At 39.0% G+C, this 22317-nt stretch overlaps 1 protein-coding gene across 1 annotated transcript in view; it reads right to left on the minus strand.

Moving 5' to 3' along the window:
- The window catches only part of DPYD (dihydropyrimidine dehydrogenase), a 342395-nt gene that overhangs the window by 117763 nt on the left and 202315 nt on the right, over nucleotides 1–22317 (minus strand). The window contains exon 14 of the mRNA XM_059854310.1: nucleotides 14312–14476. Within this exon, the coding sequence (XP_059710293.1) occupies nucleotides 14312–14476 (165 nt within the window). The remainder of the gene's footprint in view (nucleotides 1–14311; nucleotides 14477–22317) is intronic.

Genomic DNA, 22317 nt, shown 5'->3' on the forward strand with positions numbered 1-22317 from the left:
GGGCTACAACTTCAATATCAGGCCTAGAGTTGCTAGGTTCTAACACCCTCAGACAAACAAAACCCAAAGGTTATGAACAAACCTTTTTCTTTGTACAATAACACAGCTTATGTCTTTGATGGGAGCAGAGAGCTAATCAGGTTGCACTTTAGAACTTGCTGCACCTGCAGAAAAACAAGGGATCTGCTTGGTTTTGTAAGTGCCCCTCTACCATGTCAGACTCAGCCCTGTGTCAGCACTACCAGGGCAGCAGAGGAGCCACCTTGGCCCTCCTTACACAGAAATGTACAGGCACACAACACAGAGATAGAAATGTGCATAAATGAAAATGAAAATGAAAAGTGACCTAATGAGAGTGCTGCTAATTCGCAATGCAACTGAAAAAAAGGTCAAGAGAAAAAAAAGATCCGATGCATCCTTCATGACTCAGGGCACTCTAATTAAGATGTGGCAACTTCTGAACAGTGAAAAGGGAACCATGGAACCCCAAAGCATATGTACAATGAAAGAGAATGTAGCACCTGTATAGAGCACTTCAGGGAAGCTCAAATATTTAACATGACTAGAAGAAGCATGTCCATTTTATGACAGACTGTTGAAAATTTCAGTACTTCAGGTAAACCTTTCAAATTACATTGAAAATTACCTATGTGGCTAAAGACTTCCCTGGAAATTTGATAGAATCTCTGGGATTTTATTTTTCATAGGAAACCTATCCTAGTTCAACCTTTAGTCTCTTTGATAATGAGTGAAAACAAATTTATGAGTGCATGGAAATAAAGGCTGAATCCAAGAGAAGAGTGAAGACAGATACTAATTTTTGGCAGTGTTTCTTTCTAACAATGCCTGCAAGCCCTTGTGGAATTGGCATGCCCCTGCTGTATTTCTGTGCTTCACACACTGATTTAATATAAAGAAAAAGCGGAGGAGGCCAATACATTATTGGAGAAGCTAAGAGAAAAGGGATATATCTAATTCTATGATATTTCAGACACATGCTATGACCTGTAGCAAAAGCTTTCCACCAGGGTGCTGACACATTATTGATTCTCAAGACCACGTAAGAAAAACAAGGCTGGCAAAAGGCTGCACAAATTTGTGATTTTTTTCCTCCACCTTTAGAAATTTTTCTCTTATCAAATTCTCTGCCCAGATACACAAGGTCCTTTTAATCACAGTTCTTTGAGCACCTCGCTAATTGTTGCTCTTTATTTCCACAATAGCACAGGCAACTCTCTGCAGGGTGCCCCTCTGAGAGGGGAAGCCAACTGGAGACAAAGATGTTCAAGGCATGTAGGCTGTTCCCACGGAGGGAATGAGCAGCTGTTGGCTGAAAGGAACCCCAAGATCCCTTCCAGACCTTGGCTGACTCTAGATATACAGATATATTTCCCCAATTACTCAGCAGCAAAACTGCTTAACTTATTAGAAAACAATTTCGGCAGAAAAGATAAAGAGACACAATACAGAATTAATAACTTCATCACAGTTTCCTAATGCCTGCACTCTGTCAGCTAGCAATTCCCCAGGTCAAATCTGTCTCTTTGCATCTCTGAGAAGTCCATCCTATCTCTTCCTTGTTCCATCACCCCCCAGGGCTTCTTTTAATTCACTTCTTGGATTTTGAAGACTCAAGAAAGCTAGCAGTATCAGTGCTAGTAGAGGGGGAAATTGTGACTTAGAGAACAGAGAGAAAAACCCCTCCCTTTTTACACTTCAGAGCCCTGTGATCTACTTCATCATGTGACACTGCTGGTGCCAGAGGGATGCTTGGAAGGACTAAACTATTTTGTCAGCCAGCTTGCATCCTCTACAACTCACCCACTCTCTCTCTGTGCACCATGATCCTTCTAGTGATACACTGAAAATCAGTGATAATTTACCTGATTTTGCACAAACCACTCTTCAGTTAGGCTTTTCTGAGAGGTGAGGGTGTGGTAGTTAAGAAGATGTGTAGGAACAGGCTATAAGGCTTGTCCCATCTTCAGGACATTATCTGATGGCTTTAAATGCCAGCTGCATGGGGGAGACCTATCAGTCCCTAAATACTATTTGTATTTAAATACTATATAGAAATAGTATAAAAATACTATTTCCCTAGGTAAATGTGGGACTTCACAAAGAGGAGAGCTTCTTCACAGTCTCAAACCTGCCTGATCAATGGAGCAGATTCACCTCATGATCAGAGAAAATCTGCAAACGTTCACAGGGCTAAAAGCATGCCATCTTTTCAATGGCCAAAGCAAGACCAGTGGGATCCAATCCCACCAGAACCCTTCATTTGGAAAAAAAAGTTTCATATATAAATATTTCTATAGTGAAAATAATAAAGTAGTCCATTATCAAAGAGAGAAACTCTACCTTCTGTCAGGCACAGAACTTTTTGAGAAGTGAAGATGAAAATCCATGTTTTCTGTTGATCTATTCATACGTATTTCCTATCATTCCCTGGTATTTCCCAGCCGGGCAAAAATTCAGGGAACAGCAGTGCCACTATGCACTGAACCTCCTGATGGCAGGTCTGCAGAACTCCCATCTGTGGTAGGATCAGAAAAATCTCATGAGTGGGTAGCTTTTTTCCCTATGCAGACATAAGAATTTACTTAAGTAGCTAGCTGTTATGTCTGATGACCCAAGTAGTTTTTTGGCTCCACTCCAGCAGCAAAGAAGATGCAAAATTAAGGGCTGTAAGTTGGCAGTTACCTTCTGACTAATCTTTCCTCCTCAAGTGCCAGTTCGACCCACCTCTTCATATTTTAGGGAAGCTCATGTGAAGATGCTGAGAAAGTGAAAGAGGCCCTACTATTTCACTGCATATCTGGAAGTTGAATAAAATTGTTACCTAACTTGTTCAACATACTGCTATGTGATTGGACATTTTAAGATTAAAATGCATTGAATTTTCTACAGCCTTACAGCCTCATTCAAGTGAAAGACCTAAAGTTGGTGAGATTTTTATCAATGTCCCAGCTGTGAGTACGTGTGTTCCCAAAAAGATAAATCAAAAATAAATCATGTGAAGTGTGGATGCCTTTGGCAGAATCAAAGGCAAAAGTCCTACTAGGAACCAGAGGTGTTCTGAGAGAGACATTGAGAGAATGCAAATATAACCACATACATTTTTAATGCCCACCCTTTGCTTTAAGATGCACACACTGCACACAGGAAAGAATGTGGGGTACCTATAAAATCGCACGATCTTTAGATACTCTCATCTGAGCTGCATATAACTTAAATGAAACATTCTGCACACATCTTCAGATTTTAATACAGTTAGAGAGAGAGCATATATGGCTAGGTGGCCAAGAATGGTGTAGCTAAGAATAAGTCTATCATATCATATTACACTGCAAAAAAAGTGAAGCAGATTTTTATAAATGCTGCCCTGAAATTTAGGAATAGAGCTTCAATATATTTTTTTTCAAACATAAAACTTAAATTAGACTTAAATTACATCCTTATGTATAGACTGAAAAATCAACATAACTACAATTTTATAAAAAAATATTTAACATAAAAAGAAGTAAAAGAAAATTAAATTTGAAATAGATTAGGAACCCTGCACTTAAAAATGTGAGAAAGATGTAAAAATAACCAGTGAAAAATCATTCTTCCTGAGATTTGTGAGACTGGAAAGTGTAGTGGCAGGAAACAGGAGAGAAAAGCACCCTGTTTTTTCTTATTTTACATTTAACCTATGTGGCTCACAACAAAGGATGTACTTAAGTCTCCTTTAAACCATCCTTTAAAATATTTATTTGGGTTTAAGTGTTCAGTAAATAAGTACTTACTGTCACACACTTCCTTCAACACTCAAAAGACCATCTCCACTAGCCCTGCATACAAGGTTTCGACACACAGGCAGGTTCCTGCTGATTTATGAGTTACCTACCCTGGGCACACCTGCAGCCAGTGGCTGCTCTAGTGCTCTTTCAAACCCCATAAAATAGGTAAGGCTGGTTTGTTATGTCCAAAATTGAAGAAATTCATATTAAGTTGAATCAGGCTGTATTTGCTCCAAGTTCCCAACAGGGGTAGTTACCACACTGACACACTACAATTTGCTATCACATGGTAATAGGTTGCCTGTGTTCACTCAACTGTGTATTAGACTAAGCCTGTATGAAGAGAACAAGATTGCTTTTTGGATCCTACTAGCCACCTCATTTTGCATGTTTAGCAGTTGCTCCTTTAAGCATAGTTCATTAGAAAAAAAAACCAAACAAAAACCCCAACAAAAACAACCCCCAAACAAACAAACACCACCAAAAAAAAACCACCCACAAAACCCCCCAAAAAACAAACCCAAAAAAACCCAAAATGAAACAAAAAACCCAAACCAACCAAACAAAATAATTAAAATATACAACAGGGTGAGTTGAGATCCAGAATATAGAATTGTGAGAGATATGAGAAGTTTAGTAATGAAGACTATGTAAAAGTTTATGGTTGTAGCTCTTAAACACAATGTGCATAAAAAGTTTAGAAGCTACCAGCAAATTGAGGGTGTAGAATAAGATAAGTTCAGAGCCCACTAAGAATTCTGCTAATCTACATGCTCCTCTTGGTAGATAAAGAAAAGAAAAAACATCTTGGAACACTTTATTCCCACATTGCGCTCAGAATTTGAGATCTTTCCCTAGCCCCCCTCCCCAGAAAGCACAGGAGGCTGGGATATAGTCCAGCTGCTGTCAATCACACTGAAGAGCTGGCTCTAATTGTGATAGATTCAAGCATGTGCCTCTGCCTTTCTTGTCTGAGCTAGAACATGTCTGCAGAGAGCCAGCTCTCCTACTACCACCACAGTTCAGAGCAGCAAACGCCGCACTTGCTTCTGAACAAAAATAAACAGTTTGGTGGTAGAACTGCATCTACACTAGGTTCTGCCAGGACAGCAGCTACATGCCATTTTATTTTTAGTATTCCTAGCCTACATAAGTATGTGAGCAAGCCTTTTAAATATAGATCTAGCCTTCATATTTTTCTTCATTAGAGCTCTAGCAGAATGCCTAAAATGTAAACCACACCACAGAATATACAGAATATGGGCTACAGGAACAGCATACACTTACTACTTTGATCAGGTATACATTGGCTTTCCTATTATTACTGTAATACAAATACTGTAATATGAGAGATGAAAAAGCAGAATTATCTAAATCACATATACTCAGTGCTTCATAAAAGACTAAAATCGTACCACAGACAGTAAAATGAATGTCAAAGGTACTGTGCATTTTAAAAGATCAAATTCTATAATTTAGCCAATTGCCTATGACAAACATGAAATGGAAATTAGGAAGACATATTTAGGGGATATGTATTTTGCACAGGTAATCAGACTAGCAGAATTTGTCATTTTTACAAACTTTAGGTTTTAATTTTGATGGGTTGTTGACTCTTAATAATTTAAAAATTTTGCCTTTATTTTAACATTTATTTTGTAAGATTGCCACAAGGTCATTCTATCTCCATCCAATGGCATCTACATCTTAATATTAAAACAATAACTACCCAGAAAAGGGCATTTCCCAGGGAGGAATGACTGGCTGGGAGGAGTTGATGGCCTGAGGCACTGCTGAGGGCCATTAACCCTGGCCAGTATTTAATTGCCAGGAAATGCCCTGCACCAAGGTTGTTATTGCTATTTTAAGCACAGACTGAGGGGGCAAAATGGATTTCTGAGCATACAGGGGGTTTAACACATGATGCCATTTCCTTTGTTGAAGTTTATGGAGGACATTTCTACAATCTACAGTCCTGATACCCAACCAGATCACACAGATCATTTTGAAGCACTCGATTGTACACACAGTAACTTACCAAACTGATAAAACAGTTGGGATGTTTAAGAGATTGTCTTTTCCCTCTAAATAATAGTCTGCATGTTCATACTTTAATAAGAGGAACAGAAATATGCAACTCTTCATGTGACTGTCAGCAGAATTACATTCCAGAAATATCTTTTTAATCATACTGTCTTTATGTTTGGGGCATTTCCTTTGTCAATACTCCTACTTAATGACCGCTCCCATATCTCTGCAGAAAGGAATTTTTAGCAGCAACTGCCAAAGCACATCCTGAAGCAGCTTCAGCTGATGCTAGCTATTAAGGAATTTGTCTTATCCAATAATCAAGCAGATTGGGTCATTTTCTAGGAGATGGTTGGTGAAGTATTTCAGAAACTACTTTAATTTTCTCCTACTTCTTACCCCAAGGCTAAAGTTCTAAAGATGTGTTCATAGTCCACACAGAACTGTGAAATTTTTTCATTTTTTTCCAGAGATCAATAAATCACTTTTAAAATCAAAAGTGTATTCTTAGCATATGTCCAAATAGTTTTCTTCCTTACTGAACTACTCACTATTTTTCAAACCTTAGCTGTAATAGTAAAACAAATAAAATAAGTCATGGTTTTATAACATGACTGGCACAGTTCTGCACTAAACTAGTTTTCAACAAAATTTCTCAACAAAGCAGTAGTTTCCACGTGCAAAACTTGAAAGACCTTCTCACATTTTTCCTCAAAGTCCTAATTTGTCACCACAAACATGTACATCTGAATCATACACATGATGGTAAAAATCTCACTGAACTTAACATGTGGTCCTATTTTCAGTTACAAATTGCAGTTTCCAGCAACAGATATGTGCTTTCCTAAAATAAAATCCCCTCAAACTGATGGTCAGAGTATGTGTTTCCACTTCTTTGTCAGATTAATAAGCATATTTTGGAAAAAATTAGGGTAAAAAAAACCAACGCTGTGTGAATATTGTGCAGCTGGGATCAAACATTATGGCATGTACTCCATGGTCATTTGAACATGCAGAATCAAATTCTGTCTCTGGGTAAATTTTTAGCAGATTTTCTTGTATTACTGCATGTAGGATTGTCTGAGGTGACCCTCTGGAAGTGCAGCAAATCTTAGTAAATTGCAAGTAGCATTTGAATTACAAACCCCTTAGCACATCATTTCAGACTAGTACAAAATATACCTATATCTCAGCTTCAGTTCAAGTAATGCAGGTGTATGCTAATCAGGTTGTCAAAATGTAATACAGGAACAATGGTCCGAAGGTTGAGACGGGACTGGGTGGCAGAGAGGGCTTCTGATCCTGGGTGCAAACCCAAGAGTTCCTCTTTGTGCACTGACAGTGTAAATCCCCAGGAATGGGTTACACAGCTCAGTGCCCCTCCTGCCACATGCACCAGCTTCCCTAGGGCAAGCTCACAGTATTTTTCTAAAAAATTTGCCCAGCTTCTATGAAATCTGTGGCACAGGAATTCCCTGAGTCAGAGGTGATGCCTTCAGATAGTTTTTCCAGCAGGTTTTTCTCAGCCTGTATGTACCTCTGGGACTGGCAATGCCCCATGAGTATGAGCTCCACAGCTGCCAAGCCATGTGGTGAAGAATCTCCTATCACTCATTTCCACCTATCACCCTTCTGGTTGCAATCCAGCAAGATGTGAACCACAAAGTGTATTCAAAATGTGAAGGGGAAAAAAAGAATCAACATGCTGACACAGTGATGGATTTTGCTTTGTTTTCTTCCATTCCTAGAAATTCTGTGTTTGATAAGCTTTATTTCAATGTTATTCAGCATTAAGCTGAGATTTTCATAGCAATGAAAATCTTACTGTAATCCTAGTATAGTTAGCTTAAAATCACTCACTGCACTTATAAATTTATCAATGGTTTATCCCATTGGCATACCACTTTAATTTTTTTTTTCTCTGGCAGTTCACTGGTGAGTCAATCAGTAATGAAAGATTCTCCATAAACCTTTATGTCAGCTCCCATCTTTATCTCCCTACATAACATACTATTATCAGCAAAGTTTACATTCTTAAAATTTTCTCTCTTTTCCAGATTGTTAAGAAATATTTTGAATAGCACAGAACACAGTACAGATCCCTAAAGAATTTTCCTGCAGCTCTCTATCCATTGTGAAAATTTACTATTCCTTAACATTGTTTCCTGTGTTTAACTGGTTATTTGTTCATGTAGGTTTATTCCTCTAATCTCATAACTTAATTTCTTTCAAATTCTTCAGTGAAGGACCCCACCAAACACTTCCAGAAACCCAAGCTCACTTTTATCATCTGAATTTCTCTTGATGTCCTTAAAGAACTCTTTTTTTTTTTTAAAGGCATAACATACTACAAAGGGAGCTCTTCACTCTTTTGTTTTTCTTTCTACTACTTCTATTTTTTAGAACAGCTTTTACAAATTTGCATACAAGGATAAAAGATGTTAAGCCTGTAGTTCCCCAGATCTCTCCCAGAAAAGAGATTTTACATTGACTCCATGCCACTTCTCTGCTACTTTCCAGGGCTGAAGCAGATCTGCTATAGCCAAGATGACTATCAAAGCATGCTGGTAGATGAGACGATAGATGAGAATTTTCCTGTATTTTCTCTTTTTTTTTTTTTAACTAACACCTAAGCCTTAAGGAATGAAAATTTACACCACTGTATTTTTTAGCTCAGACTCATCTCTATTAATATTCAGGTCATGTGAGGCCTAAGCAGATTTTATGTGTTGTGGAAAAGCCTTTCCAAAAAAATTTCCTTCTTATAAGGAAATGTGATCTCGAAGACACAATATATCAACATTTCTGCTACCAGCCTCTGGTTTTGTTCACTGTGTAAATTGGACTTCCTGCCGAATTCCTCCTTGGACCCAACATGGGAAAAATGCATCCTGCTGGCTCACAAAGACCTGAACCAGGATCAGGAGCAATGGGGACATCCTCAGGATGGGGGAAAAGCAAAAGCTTCCATGGAACATGCAGAGGTATGTTAATGTGTCTGCTGTTCTTTTGGGGCAGCTTTTTTTCCTTCTCTTTTCTAGGAAGTATTTTTCTTTACTTTTTTCATCCTCCCTTTTTCTTGTGGTGAATGACAAAGAGAAAAAGGAAATGTGCTCATGTGCCTCAAGATCTCTTCCTTTCTACCCACCACAGCAGTCATTGGAAATGGAGGAGTAATGGCCACTCTTGTGCTCCACACTCTCTAGGGCCAAGTGATTTCGTTCCTGGACAAGGCAATGAGTGTGAGTGCCTTATTCCAGCCTCACCTTCCCTTTTGAGCTAGGATTTCCTCTGATGTTAAGGGAATGGGCCTACTGCCAGTTTTCTGTAGTGAAAGGGATCTTTTCCATATGGTGAATTTAACAACTGCTGTGTGGGTTTTTTCACCTCCTACCAAGCATCCATGATGGCTGGCTTTGGGAAGTTTAAGCTACAGCAATAAAAACTTCTGGAGCTTTTTTAATGTGATTTGAGGGCCTGAAATTCAGATAAAGCAACCCAGGTAGCTGTTCTGCACCTCTGGGAGTGTGGGGGCTTCAAGGATGCCCAGCTTGGGGTTCTCTCCCCCTCTGATATGTCCTTTTCTGTTCACATGGAGAAGCACCAGGACTTCCAGCAAAGTCCTCTGAGAGTGCACAGCACATACCCTCCCCCATTAAGATGATGGGTTGATGTTGGTACCAAGTGAAGTCCACATGGGCATGGCCTGACTTGATTGTTTAAAAATGTTTTATTCCAAGGTTGTAGATACTGAGCATGTCAAAATACATAAGGTTCTTCACACGGATATACAACTTAGTAGGTACTTGGAGTACAAAGTGTCATTTCTCTGTGATGGAAAGGTAAAGCAATCTATACTAGGCCTAGGAAGAGCAAAACTATTGCATTTTATAACCTGAAGCAAGTTCATGACTGGTATCTCAAAATGCAAATACTATGTACAACATCCCACAGGCCTTTAAATACCCATTAAAATAATAATACCTGCAAAAATAAATTATTACCAATACCTCTAGTGAGAAATCCAACTTTGACCTTCTCACATTAAAACTGTGAAGCCTATGAGTCCTCTGTATCTTAAAATGTTTACCACCTAAAGTCCCTTAATTCTAAGTTTCAAAGGAGATCTACAGCAATTTTAGATATTCTGATCAATCCCTCTCAGTAACCAAATTACAGGGTCTACTATTAGTGCAGACTTAGTGAGGAAAAAGGTTTATATAAATAGATTAATGCTGTTCCCACTCTGAAGGCAAATTCTGTTTTTAAAACCTGAGCTGGTCCAACATAAGATTGATATATAGGACACCACTTCAAGGATCACACTGGCAAACCAATTAAACCTCCCCATGCAAAATATCCAAATAACTGTTGCAAGTCTATTTCCACTCACCTTATAACTTCATCTCTTGGAACATTGCAAGTTTCTGCACCAGAATTTATTTGCAGGAGCAATGCACTCATTTATGCCTGTTAACATTGTATTTTTCTTCCTCTGTAGCCCTTATCTTCTCTTGTCCTCACAGGGTAGAATTAAATCAGATCAGGGTTTGTTATCTAATTTTTTTTTTTTTTAAAATCAAACCAAAAACCCACAAAGGCCAAATCCAAACAAAACCAGCAGCCTTATTTCATACTTCTATGGTAGAAAAAAAAATTCATAATATAAAAATCCAGGAGATTTAAAAAAAAATTAACAAATCCAAAAAATCCAAAACCAACAAATCCCCTACAATGCTACAAAGAAGATGGTTACCAGCCTAGGATCCAGTGATCTGTTCTCACACTCTCTAGCATGGCTACTGCCAACAGGTGCTCCTGGGACATTCTGAACAAAATGTTGAACAAAAATACATCTTTAACAGCTTCAGCCCTGAAAAGCTGCTCTCTGCTGAGTAACTGTCAGAGAGACTGTCAGCAACATTCCACAAGCAGCAGAACAAACATTAAGACAAGAGTCTTCAGCTTAGTTTGGGGGTCCATGAGTACTCACTGTTTCTAGCAGAAGAGGTTTCTCAATTCAACGCATCATGGCACTGATATCTGAATCACAGATTCAGTGTCACAGCTGACAATCTGGTATCCTGTGTACATTCCCTGGAGTCATGCAGGAGATCAAACTCATTTGTATTGAGCTAGGAGGCCAAAAACTTACTTTTAAGACTTCAGTATACTAACATAGCAATATTGAAAAATATTAAATTGGGCATCTTCTTTCAAGATCCCAGTTCTTTCTTGTGGTACAAATTTCTTGGGACATTTGCTTGTTTGTGATGGACTACTCTTAGTCTGGTAGGGAATGACATTTCCCCTGCAATCTATTTCATGGAGTGTTCTGCCAAAGCCCTTTTTTGTACTGCTGTGGCCTCCTGCACATACCCAGACCCAAACTAATTAGCATTCTTAAGTTTTTAATTTGTTTACCTTATTATCATCTACCGGGCACCAGCTACAGGAAGGTGTAGAAAGACTATTTGGCAATTGTGTTCATCACCTTCTTAGTGAAATCTGGGTATAAAGTTTTCTGCAGAGAAGTTACTATTTTCAAACCTTGCTCTTTTCAAGCTTGTTCTCAGTGCAAATGCTAATGAGATTACAGCTCCTTGCTTTACCGGGTCACCAAGACATGCTGCCACCACCAGTATTCACAGTTCCCAGCACAGATAATGGCCAGATTGTAGCTATTGTCAAGTATGTGAATATAAAATTTTAGCATTAAGTTCTCCTAGGCTTTGTAACTTTTTTCCCCCCAACTTTCTCAGCCACTTCCCAATGATTAAATTTTGTATACTTTGCTAACATAAAAGCAATTTTTTTTCTGCACCATTTTCATTCCTGTTCATATCATTAGGTGAGTTCTTCTTGGCTGAATTCATATTTCCTAGGTAATCTATTTTCTTGGATGTACCAAACTCTGTCATTTTTAAAGCCACATTTTGGCTGAAAAGTACACCAATACACCATATAATCAGGTATCTCCTTGGTGAATAAAATACAGAAGTGGGACTTGTTGTGACATTAGTGTTAGTTCTTTCACCCCACTAACTAAAGCACTTCAACCACTGCGTGTCTCAGTCATTAACTGACATTTATGCATTTCCCACCTGTGGTAGGTTGACCCCAGTAAGCAGCTTTTGATAATACAAAATCCTTATGCTTTCTCCTCTGCTTGGACCCTTACAATATTTTACTTGCTGCTGGTGGCACTGAAGCAAGTTCCTGGTGGTGGCAGCTTCTCCTTCATCCACTTGAAGTGGATTTGGGGTCAAAGGGAGGAGGTAATAGAAGAGCAGAAAGGGAAAGACTTTCAGTCTTTCTCTTATCTCTCTTCCAGAGATATTTTCAAGTTATAAGCGAGAATGAGAAGACAAAAGAGACAAAGAATGAGGCCATCCATGACAAGGGTTGAAGACAGCAGAAGGGAGATGCTGGTTCCTGATTTATAGAGGCAACATGCCACAGTTAGGTGGCATTGCCCAAGGAGCTGTGACTGGTGGTCCTCTTCTGCACAACACATTACAAAATTCAGTTTACATTCTAGCCTCTGCTGGGGGAATTTAGCTGCCCTTGATGGTGTGCTTCTTCCCACTGGCACGAGATAGAATGCTGTTGTGGGATCATTTTCTAGTGAGGTAGCTATTTTGCTCATATCCTTTTCATCTGTTACATAAATCTCACTCTAATTTACTTGTATTTCACAGCAAAAGTAATTATGTGGAAGTTTTGATTTGCTTTTAAAATTTGCCAGAGTAAGATCAGTTTTTGTACTGTAATCACTTGTGTCCTCGTCTGTTTGGCCTTCATTTGAGCAGAAAAAGTCATTCTTTGCTTGTTAATTAAGTTCACGCAAACAGTTCTCAGAAACTGGTTTTGGTTTTAATAAAACACACAATGTTGAAAAACCCTTCTGAATTTTCTTCAATTGGGTGAAGAAAATTCTGCGAGCTGTAATTATACAGAATATCTCAAAATAAGCACCAAGAGACTTCTCCTCTGAACAAAATTCTGTTTTCATTTAGCAACAAATTTACCATTATAATTATATGACAGTTCTTAGATGAGTTCACAGGCATGTTTTAAAAATCCCTGTAAGCAATGCCAAGGTCTACTGCTGGGTGCTGCTTCCCCTGTGCCCACGCAGACATTATCAACCTCAAAGATGCCACAGTAGCAGCCATAGCCAATGTGTAGAAACTAAATTCACATTCTCCAAGTAATAACTCACATATAATGAGGGATGATCAGAAGATGTTCACCCCAGGAACTCTGGAAGAGTGGGACTTCTTCATCCCACACACAACACTAGGTCTCAGAAAATTCAAATCTTCCTTTTAAAATGCTGCTAGTGCTTTTCCTCACAGAAGAGAATGGTTTGATCTCAGGCATAAAGTGCTGTGAGGGGTTTTTGGTGAAGAATGCAGTGGAATAGCATTCCCATAGCAGAAATGGCCAGCAGTCTGCCTGCATGCAATATCCAGGACTTTTACAAAGGATATAAAAATCAAAATTAGGGAACAGGATATTATCTTCAGGTTCATGCTTTCATTTTGGTGAAGCTTAGTCACAGTAAATAGTTACAAGAATCTCAGCAACGAAACACACAGTCCATTCACAGGGAAGTAGGATATTAAACATGCAGCACTCTCACTGTCAACATTAAATGTTTAAACACTTGCTTATGTGCACATTTAGGCACCAGGAATAAGAAAAAACCTCTTGATTATCTTCATGTCATAATATATTCAGGAATGTTCACTTATTTTGCTCATAGCTGAAGCATGGGGGTAATAACTTCAAGACAGAAGATATGCAGGCTCTGGGATTTCTAGTTCTATCCATTCAAGATAATGATTGAGGAGAATTTTACTTTCTACCCCATTGTCCTTATTGACAAGAACAGTGACTGAAAACCATTTATGCCAGCTAGCTGGTGTCATTACTTCCAGCTGTGATTATTACCTTTCAGAAACAGATATTTCCCACAGCCAAACAGGCTCTAACAAAACTCTATCCTTGTAGTGAAGTTAACTTTAAGTATTGGATTTTTTCACCTAGAGGACTCGATTGTTTATAAAAATACTATAAGCATCTTTCTCATTTGGATTAAGAATGAAAAGAACACATTCATTTTGTGATCAAATTCAATTCATAGTAACAATCCTCATTATAAATTACATACTATCTTAAATACAAAATTATTCACAACAGAATTGCTGAGCATCCACACTGGAATCAACTCTTTCCCTTGATATCTGTTTGAAAGTAAACATCAGTCTAATTAAAAAATCATGACTGTCCTCTGCATGACAGCAATTTCACAGAACTTTCTGTCATAAATATTATTTCGATGGGCTTTTCTAGTTTTCAACAATATACTTGTATATCAATAAACCAATTTGCATTCAATTGAAAAGATACTAAATATGTGGGTTTCACAGACCTGTAAACTAGAGATTCCAAGTAAGTATGTTGCATCTTTATGATTAAGTGGCACTTACATGGTTTGGAAAGTCAGCCTTCAGTTCAGCAATGCTCTTACACCAATATGCTGCTGTTTTCTCGCTGATGAGCTCAATGTTGAGAAAAGAGCCTTGGCCTGGGCCATACAGAGGACCTGAAGTAGTTCCACGCACAATCCTTGGAGAAACATTGGTTACAATATCCTGCAAAAGAGGAAATGCTTTCAGATGGATTTTGCAAAGTCAGGTTTATGATGTTGGTGTGTATTATATAATACAAGCTAAAATGTACCAGGTGTTTTTAAAAAAGCTACAAATATAGGGCAGTTCTCTAAATTAGCAGATTTTCTAATTAAATTCTTTACATCAGAGGAGAAAAATGTTTGCTCTGTGTGTGAAATGGCATGATAATTATAAAGAAAATGCCAATATTGTACACCTGTGGACCACCATACAAAAATATTGCCCAAATAGTGCTTCTGTGTTGGGCAGAGGCCACACAAGACCTTACGTGCAAACCTGCGTGGGCCTCAGTCACATCCCAGCAGAAATGGGAACAATCCCCCCAAAGGTGGTCGAAGTCCATGTCCTACACTCACGGGTGAATCTCAAAGAGGTGCAGCTCACCAGCCTCTCTGCTTTGAAGGCATGGGCCAGGCACCAGCAGAAGTGCACCAGCAGAAGTACACCAGTACATCAAACTTCACAAAAAAACCCATATGATTAAAAGAGATAAAAATCAAAACACAAAACAAAACCAAAAAAGAAAATAAAGATTAATATTGTAAAGTATGACATTTCTGAAGGTCAGTGTGAGGTTAGCAAACAATTTTGAAACAAATAGTAAACACACAAAATGTTGACTTGTTTAGTAGTCTTAATTAAGCCACGATGTCACCAGATCTATATTAACAAAGAACCGTAAATTCTGACATTATTTAAAACTAAAGAGAAACATAGATTGCAAAATGTTCCTTTTGCCAATTTCCAATTAAAAATAATTTTGAGTAAAGGTCATTTATTTACAAACGTATCAGAATTATTTGTTTAAGTACCCCTCCTCACCATCTTGTCATTTTTAGTGAGATAACATGAACCTCTATTAGTATATAGCAATTAAGGTAAATTTACATATTTTAATTAAGAACCATCCCATATAAAACAATTAGGGTAATAGGCATACTAACTGGATTTCATAACATTTGGACGTTTTTCCAGCTAGATAGACAGGAAACCTTAATTAGCATTAATTAGCACTGATCTGCATATGTTTGATAAGGCATACCCTTGCCACAAAAGATTATTTATTCCTGAATCTGCCAAATGCTGCAGTTACAGAGGATAAAGGGACTTTTCTTCACATTGTATGTAAATTTGAGGCAATCTTAATTTGCTCATAAAGTTGAATTAATTATTATACAGTAAATATGCACTAATATTTTATATTGATACATAGTTATATGTCCATTTACATATGTAAAAGTAATACAAGGTAATCTAGCCAGTTCATCTATTTTCAGACCTAGTTTGTCTGGAACGTGGACACCCCATAATCCCCCATTTTCCCATTATACTATTTTCCTTTCATCACAAAACCTTCACCTCCCTCTCAACAGTTAAGTTATATTTTCAGAAAAAAAAAAAATTCAGAACACTTTCTGAATTTATGCAAACCAAAGCCATACAGCAAAATGCACTCCCCTCGCTCCCTAAACAAATTACAAAAATTGCAGTTTATGCAGAGGAACCATTTACATCAGTTTGCTCCACATTATCCTCTTGAGCATTTCAGTCCTTTTAGATTGCCTCAGAGGAGCTCGTGCTTTGCCTCCATCCCTGCACACTGGCCATCGTGCCCTGCCAGCAGTCACCCAGCCAGTGCCTGGCACTCCCACCCCAGTCCTGCAGCCACGGGGGGCACAGGGGCAGCTGCAGGTGTCATTACTGCAGGGGGCAGTTACCCTGAGCACGCTGCAAGCAACCAGGGGCTGCCTTCTCCCATGCTCCAAAGCAGTCAGCAGCTACACAGATACTGTAGCATGGCACTAAGCCTGAGCTAACAGCCTGTCTGCTGGTGGGAATTATTACTCCTGGGTTTAGTGCAAATTATGAGGATGTACGTGGTCTGACTTCCATTTTGCGCCTCGCTTGTGTGCACGTGTTTGCCAGATAATACTTGGAGCCACCAATGGTCCTGCTTGTTATCTCACTATGTGCAAGCCTTGGTGTTCTTTCACTCAGTTTCATTTTACTGCAGGTAAGAATTCAAAGACTCAGATATTACAGCCTAGATTATACCTCTTGTGAGGCTCTCTCAAAGCATCTGTCTGCTTCCATGTGAAAACACACTGAAGTTTTCCTATCTGCCCTGGGCCTCCAGGCAATCTCTTCTCCCTTCTAAAAGGAGAGACCCTGGCTTAGACCCTACAAATGCTGCTGACGCCCCATGGCTTTGACACAATCTTTCCAAGAGCTCAGTTACAGTCAACATCTGAATGACAATTTCCCTCTCCAGGATCCCACAGAGCTGAATCAGGGAATGCACAGACTGCAAACTGTCTCAAAAGCAGCCATTCTTCACTTTAATGACCACAAGAGATACACGGAGCCATATCAAATAGTAAACACACATATATCTCTCTGCCTACATTTCCTCACTGCTGAATTTTCCTTGAGATTTTGTGAGATCCCCTTTGGTGCTCAGGGACATTCCCCTCCCATTCCCCAGAAGCACAGACATAGCTCCTTCCAATGAAGAAGAGGCTTCCACTGCCTCCCCACCACCTCTGTGTCTCAAGACCTCTCTGGTGTGTCCATGCACCAATTTATCTTTCCTGACCAAGCCATTTCTGCTTCCAAAAAGCCTTCCTGGCTTTGAAATCCAAACATAACCACCTGGCTGCTTTGTCTTGATTCCTTGTGGGAGGGATATGCTGTCCTTATTTAAGATCTCATTCCTCATTTGCCCCTCCTAGTTAAGAGTAAACTAGATGGAAAGAGTCTGTAATGACTGACACTCTGGCACTCCTCCTGTCTCTTGTTAGCACATGACAGCCCCAGGCACAGGAAGACTCACAGTTCATGGAAACAAAATGGAATTTATAACTTATGTGATGATTCAAGGAATCTGTCTATGTACATACAAAATAAAATCCCACAAGTGACAGAATAGAAAATTGTCTCTTTGAGACGAGTGTGAAATACCTACACAGAACTTGCCTTAGCAGCCTCTTCATCTTTTGTCTCCTGCCATGGCTATGAGAAAGCTGAACAAGGGAAGAGCTGGGCAAAGGATCTATTGGCTGGGCTTAGGCAACTTCATGGCCCTTAGTTTTAGGAACAAATTTTACATGGTACCACAGGTCATTTCACTATAACAAGAAATTCTGGTGGCTGGCCAATTGCTATTGCTGTCTCCAAAACCAGCAGGTGATGGCAGAGCAAATGAAGTAGCCCTTGAGCTCCAGTCCACGGGGTTTGAGACAAACCACCTTCTGGAGTTTTAATTGAACGCTGCCTTTTCCTGTTTTTAGGAATTGTGAGGCCAAATTCTTGCACTGATAATTAATTTTCTTTTCAGAAACCCCAGTTTTTTCCTTTTATCCCAACTATGCACACAACCCTTTCATTGTTAATAAAAACTACTTTGTGCATAAAAAGCCACAACAGAACTGAAGCAAGAAGCCTGACAGGAAGTACTTCAAGGTTTGAACCTAAAAAGTTTGTTGGTTCTAAACAGAGAGATGACCTGAGTTGGTCTGGTTCCTGCATGCAGGTGAAAGCAGAGCTCCACATACAGGAACAGAAGAATGTCTCCAATGTCCAAAACAAATCAAGTATCTAACTCCCTCATTCAAGGGAGGCAATGTACAGTCTTTGAGAAAAACACACAGCATTTTCATGTACTCTGAATACCAAAGAGAGAAGCCTTTTAATAAGGAAAAACTAGGGGAGAACAAAGGTTATAACTTTCCACACTAAAACACAAAGCCGGGGAAGAAGAAAAAAACCAAAAACTGAAGAAATAATTGGCAAAGATAACAGAATATATCACATAAAATTACTTTGTTTCATGGGGAAATATTGTAACTCAATGTGGACATGGGGATTAGGGAAACTGTATTTGGTACTAGATTACAGCAAAAGAACCTGGTTTGGGGGTTAATGTAAATGAAGAGAAGCAGGGACAACAAATAGAATCAAGGGCTGACTGTGAATCATGAATATTTAAGTTACTGAATTTCTTCCATTGCCTCAAAAGCCTATTCATTTCTCCAGGAGAGCACAGCAGAAACAATCACACTAATCCTGCAAATATCTCTAGTTCAGGACATCAGCAAAGAAAGTGGTGTTACAGAGATAAAAGCACTAATATCCTGCTGCTTTTGGATTTGCTTCTCCTGTGTATGACCAATTCTGGTATTCTAGTAACTTGAGACTGACTTAATTTGCATTACACATATATTTCTGTTCCTGTTGATTAATTAATTAACACACTCAAAAGATGACCCAAGGCATTGATCAGGCCCCATTTGCTCGAATAATCTCTGAACTCTGCAATCAGATCATTGAATTCTGAACTACTTAAGTCTAATGGGCTGGGAGATTTGAGACAACAGTTTAAAGATAAGGTCCAGACACTCAGCAGCTTTTAGTCAGCTAAATTTTTTAGGCATGTATCAATCTATCAGTCCATACCTTACTAGTCATTCTCGATTCTGCTTTGCTTCATACTGTCCACATTTGCAGTTGGTAATTGTCACAGATTTTTGCATAGTAAAATCTCAACCATGCTGTCTATAATGACCAATGAAAGCAGGACAGCAGGGGCATTTCAAGTTTCAGGGCATCCAAAGGGTTGTTGGGCACAGTGCTAGATCATGCAATAAGTACACGTGTGTTCCTCCTAAACCAATCAATCAGCTGAGAAATAATTCACATTGTAAATATTAACATTGTCATTTGAGGGCACGGAAGCTAGTGACATGTAGAAATTATTCAAACCATTCACCTCTCCCTCAGACATATTGTTTTAAGGGAACCAAGAAGACAATTCTTTCTTAACTGAGTTGACTTTTTATTTCAGAATCATGTCTCCTAGAAACTAAAAAAAGGGGGGAAAAAAGGCAAAAAAAAAAAAGGGAAAAAAAGAAGTATTTGGAGAAAAATCATGTAGAGGCCAGTTGCAGAAAAGCAGTCTCCCAAGAGTTGTGCCACCTCGTGCCTATTCACTTGATGTAGTAATACTAGGCAAGTACAATAAAAGATATATCATAAAAAACGAACCAAGAGAATAAACCTGTATGATTTTTCATATCAAAGCTCTGATGTGTTCTTATTGATTTGCAGAGCTCAAAACACTCTTTTTCTGCCCAATTTTTTTTCAAAATATTTCTGCTAAAAGTATGTTAATGAACACTTGAAATAACAGTGTTGCTGTGGGGAAAGACGGGTAAAATTAAAGAAAATTACAAAAATTGCAGTTAATGTACACGCTAACGGGGGCTTGAAACAGAATATGGAGAGGAATGGAAAGTTACAGACATGGTTATAACAGTATGGCAAATTATAGGGAGAAAATGTGGCTGCTATTCCCCAGATGGAATGCGGTCAACATGCCCAACTTCCCACTCCCAATACATGCTCCACCCAAACATAAAAAATAGTATAAAAGTAAGTTAAAAAGGGGGAGAAGATAGGGAATACTCCATCACAACTGCTGGGATCAGTCAGAGGGAGCCACCTTCTCTCCCACAGGGATGCCTGTTGGGTAAGAACTGTATTTTTATGTACACTGATTGTCTCAAGCTAGTTTTTGTTAGCAGTTAGAGCTTATCCATGTACTGCTTTGAATACAATCTTGCAGCCAGATACTATCACCAGCAATCTTTGAACTTTAACCTGTGACAATCTTCTATTCTATTTATAAAGAATGTTCTTCTGTACACTGTTAGTGGGAGTTCAAGGGTGCTGGCAGTGGCTCATACACTCCATTGTGGAGCCCCAGGAAGGGCTGTCTCCTCTGCTGTGTGACCCTGAACACGTCAGTGGAGCTGCCCTCTGATCCAGTGCCTGTTCAGTGAAGGGTCCCCTTAATGGGACACTGACAGACTGCTGGGGCACAAGGGCACTGGCTTTCCTGGGGCACTGACAGACTAATCAAACACAAATGGTTTGAAAAAATCACCCCTTTTACATGACAGTTGTTTAAGAGAACACCTGGCATTTTTTTATTCTGGATATGAAAAAAAATTAATTGCAGCTTTTATTAATATATTAAGCAATTGCCCAACTATTCACTACTGAAGTACAGGTGTTCTGCAATGTAAATGGCTGCAGCACAATTAAGGTTTCAAGTAAGATTTTTAGATTTTAAAAACACATTTAATCACACCGTAACAAGCGTTAACCTGAGTTTTCCTCACTCTGAGAGACTTTTAAGACACACAGAGAACTTGCCTTGCAGTGTTGGCCCCCAAAGTCAATGAAAGTCACTTCATACTTCAAATTAAGCTTTTCTCAGCTTTAACATATGAAAGCAGATAGGAATTAGTGACCATTGTCAGTTTCTTTTCATTAATATGAAAAAAAAGATTAAGCACAAAGAGCAGATTACTATTTCTAACAAAGTTAATTTATTTGACCTTCCTTTCTTCTAGGAAAGGAGGGCCTTATACTTGTCAAGTGGAGTATGCATCTGTACATTCCTGGGGTTGCTGCTCATTAAAAGTCAAAGTGAACACCAAAGCAGCCACAATGGCTACTTTGTGAAGGAGAGATCTAAATAAATACCTTACTAAGGTAATTTAAGTCCAGTATTTCAAAACAGCATACTTAAAGTTAGTGCACAGTAAACTGCAATGTAAAAAACCACCTCAAATGTAAGTTCCTACCTTACTATGTTCAATACACCACCTTTTTTAAATTAATAACAAAGTACAGTAGCTGAAGAATGCAGTTATTTAACCAAATTATGATGTGCTTTTCTCCCCAACGTTTCAAAAATATATTGAAAAGGCTGAATAGACTTCAATATCTAGTATGTGTGAAATGTTTCTAGGGCTTATTTTCTAAATGCTGTAATCAACCCCCCAATATCAAGATTCAGTTTTCCCTAACTACCCTAGCTGAAGTTCCCGAGTAGAACTTTATTACAATTTCACCTCTGTGAAAACATGGGGGAGACTTTGCCTTTTCCTGCCTAATATCACAGTAGTTACAGCATTCTGGAAATCTGGCTCACTGCTGTTTGCACACCCTCACAGATACGAACGGCATCACAGACTTATGTCCTCGTAATTCCCTGCCAACTCTCACTCAAGGTCTTGTGATGATTTGCCTCTTCTGTGACTCAGCTGTCTAGCCAGACTGTGTCTAGTATCACCCCTTCTGGAGCTTTACCATCCACAAAAGGCAAGTGAAACCTGAAGCAACAATACCACTGCACACAGCGCTGCTCCTATACGACCTTTCTGACTTGTTCCTCCCCTCCTCTCCACCAGAACTCATACTCCATCCCTGCAGTGTTTCTTTTATGAGGCCCAAAGCACTGACTTGCTGTCCTGAATTTCCCCAAGTCAGAATTTCTTCCAGCTGAACTGGAAGATAAATGCACAGTAAGGACCTCTACAAACACAAAACCATTCCAACAGTCACAAGACCTTATCTAGTAGAGCAGGATTTTTGCAAAACATAGGAAGATTTACTGGCTCATGGAGGAAAGCAAGAAAGTTTGCTTATGATTTCTGCCCAAGGAGGTTTGATGTAGCCACTCTCTGGCACCTTCCAGTGCACAAACCACTGCTATGTTACACACAGTGCTGCCTGTCAATTTCTAACACCTGCATTTACCATTTCTTTAGTGAGGGAATAGGCCAGACTTTATTCTTCCCATACAAGCACAAAACCCCATCTATGTCACTTCCTCACTCTCTCCTCCTCTTTCCCTCAGTGCACACAGAGGCATTTTTTAAAAATGAAAACCACCCTGACAGAAAAATTTATCTCAGAACATCCCACCATGCAGAAACTGCTCTAATCTCTCC

This window comes from Haemorhous mexicanus, chromosome 9, assembly GCF_027477595.1.
Source record: "Haemorhous mexicanus isolate bHaeMex1 chromosome 9, bHaeMex1.pri, whole genome shotgun sequence".
In the NCBI taxonomy this organism is placed as follows: domain Eukaryota; kingdom Metazoa; phylum Chordata; class Aves; order Passeriformes; family Fringillidae; genus Haemorhous; species Haemorhous mexicanus.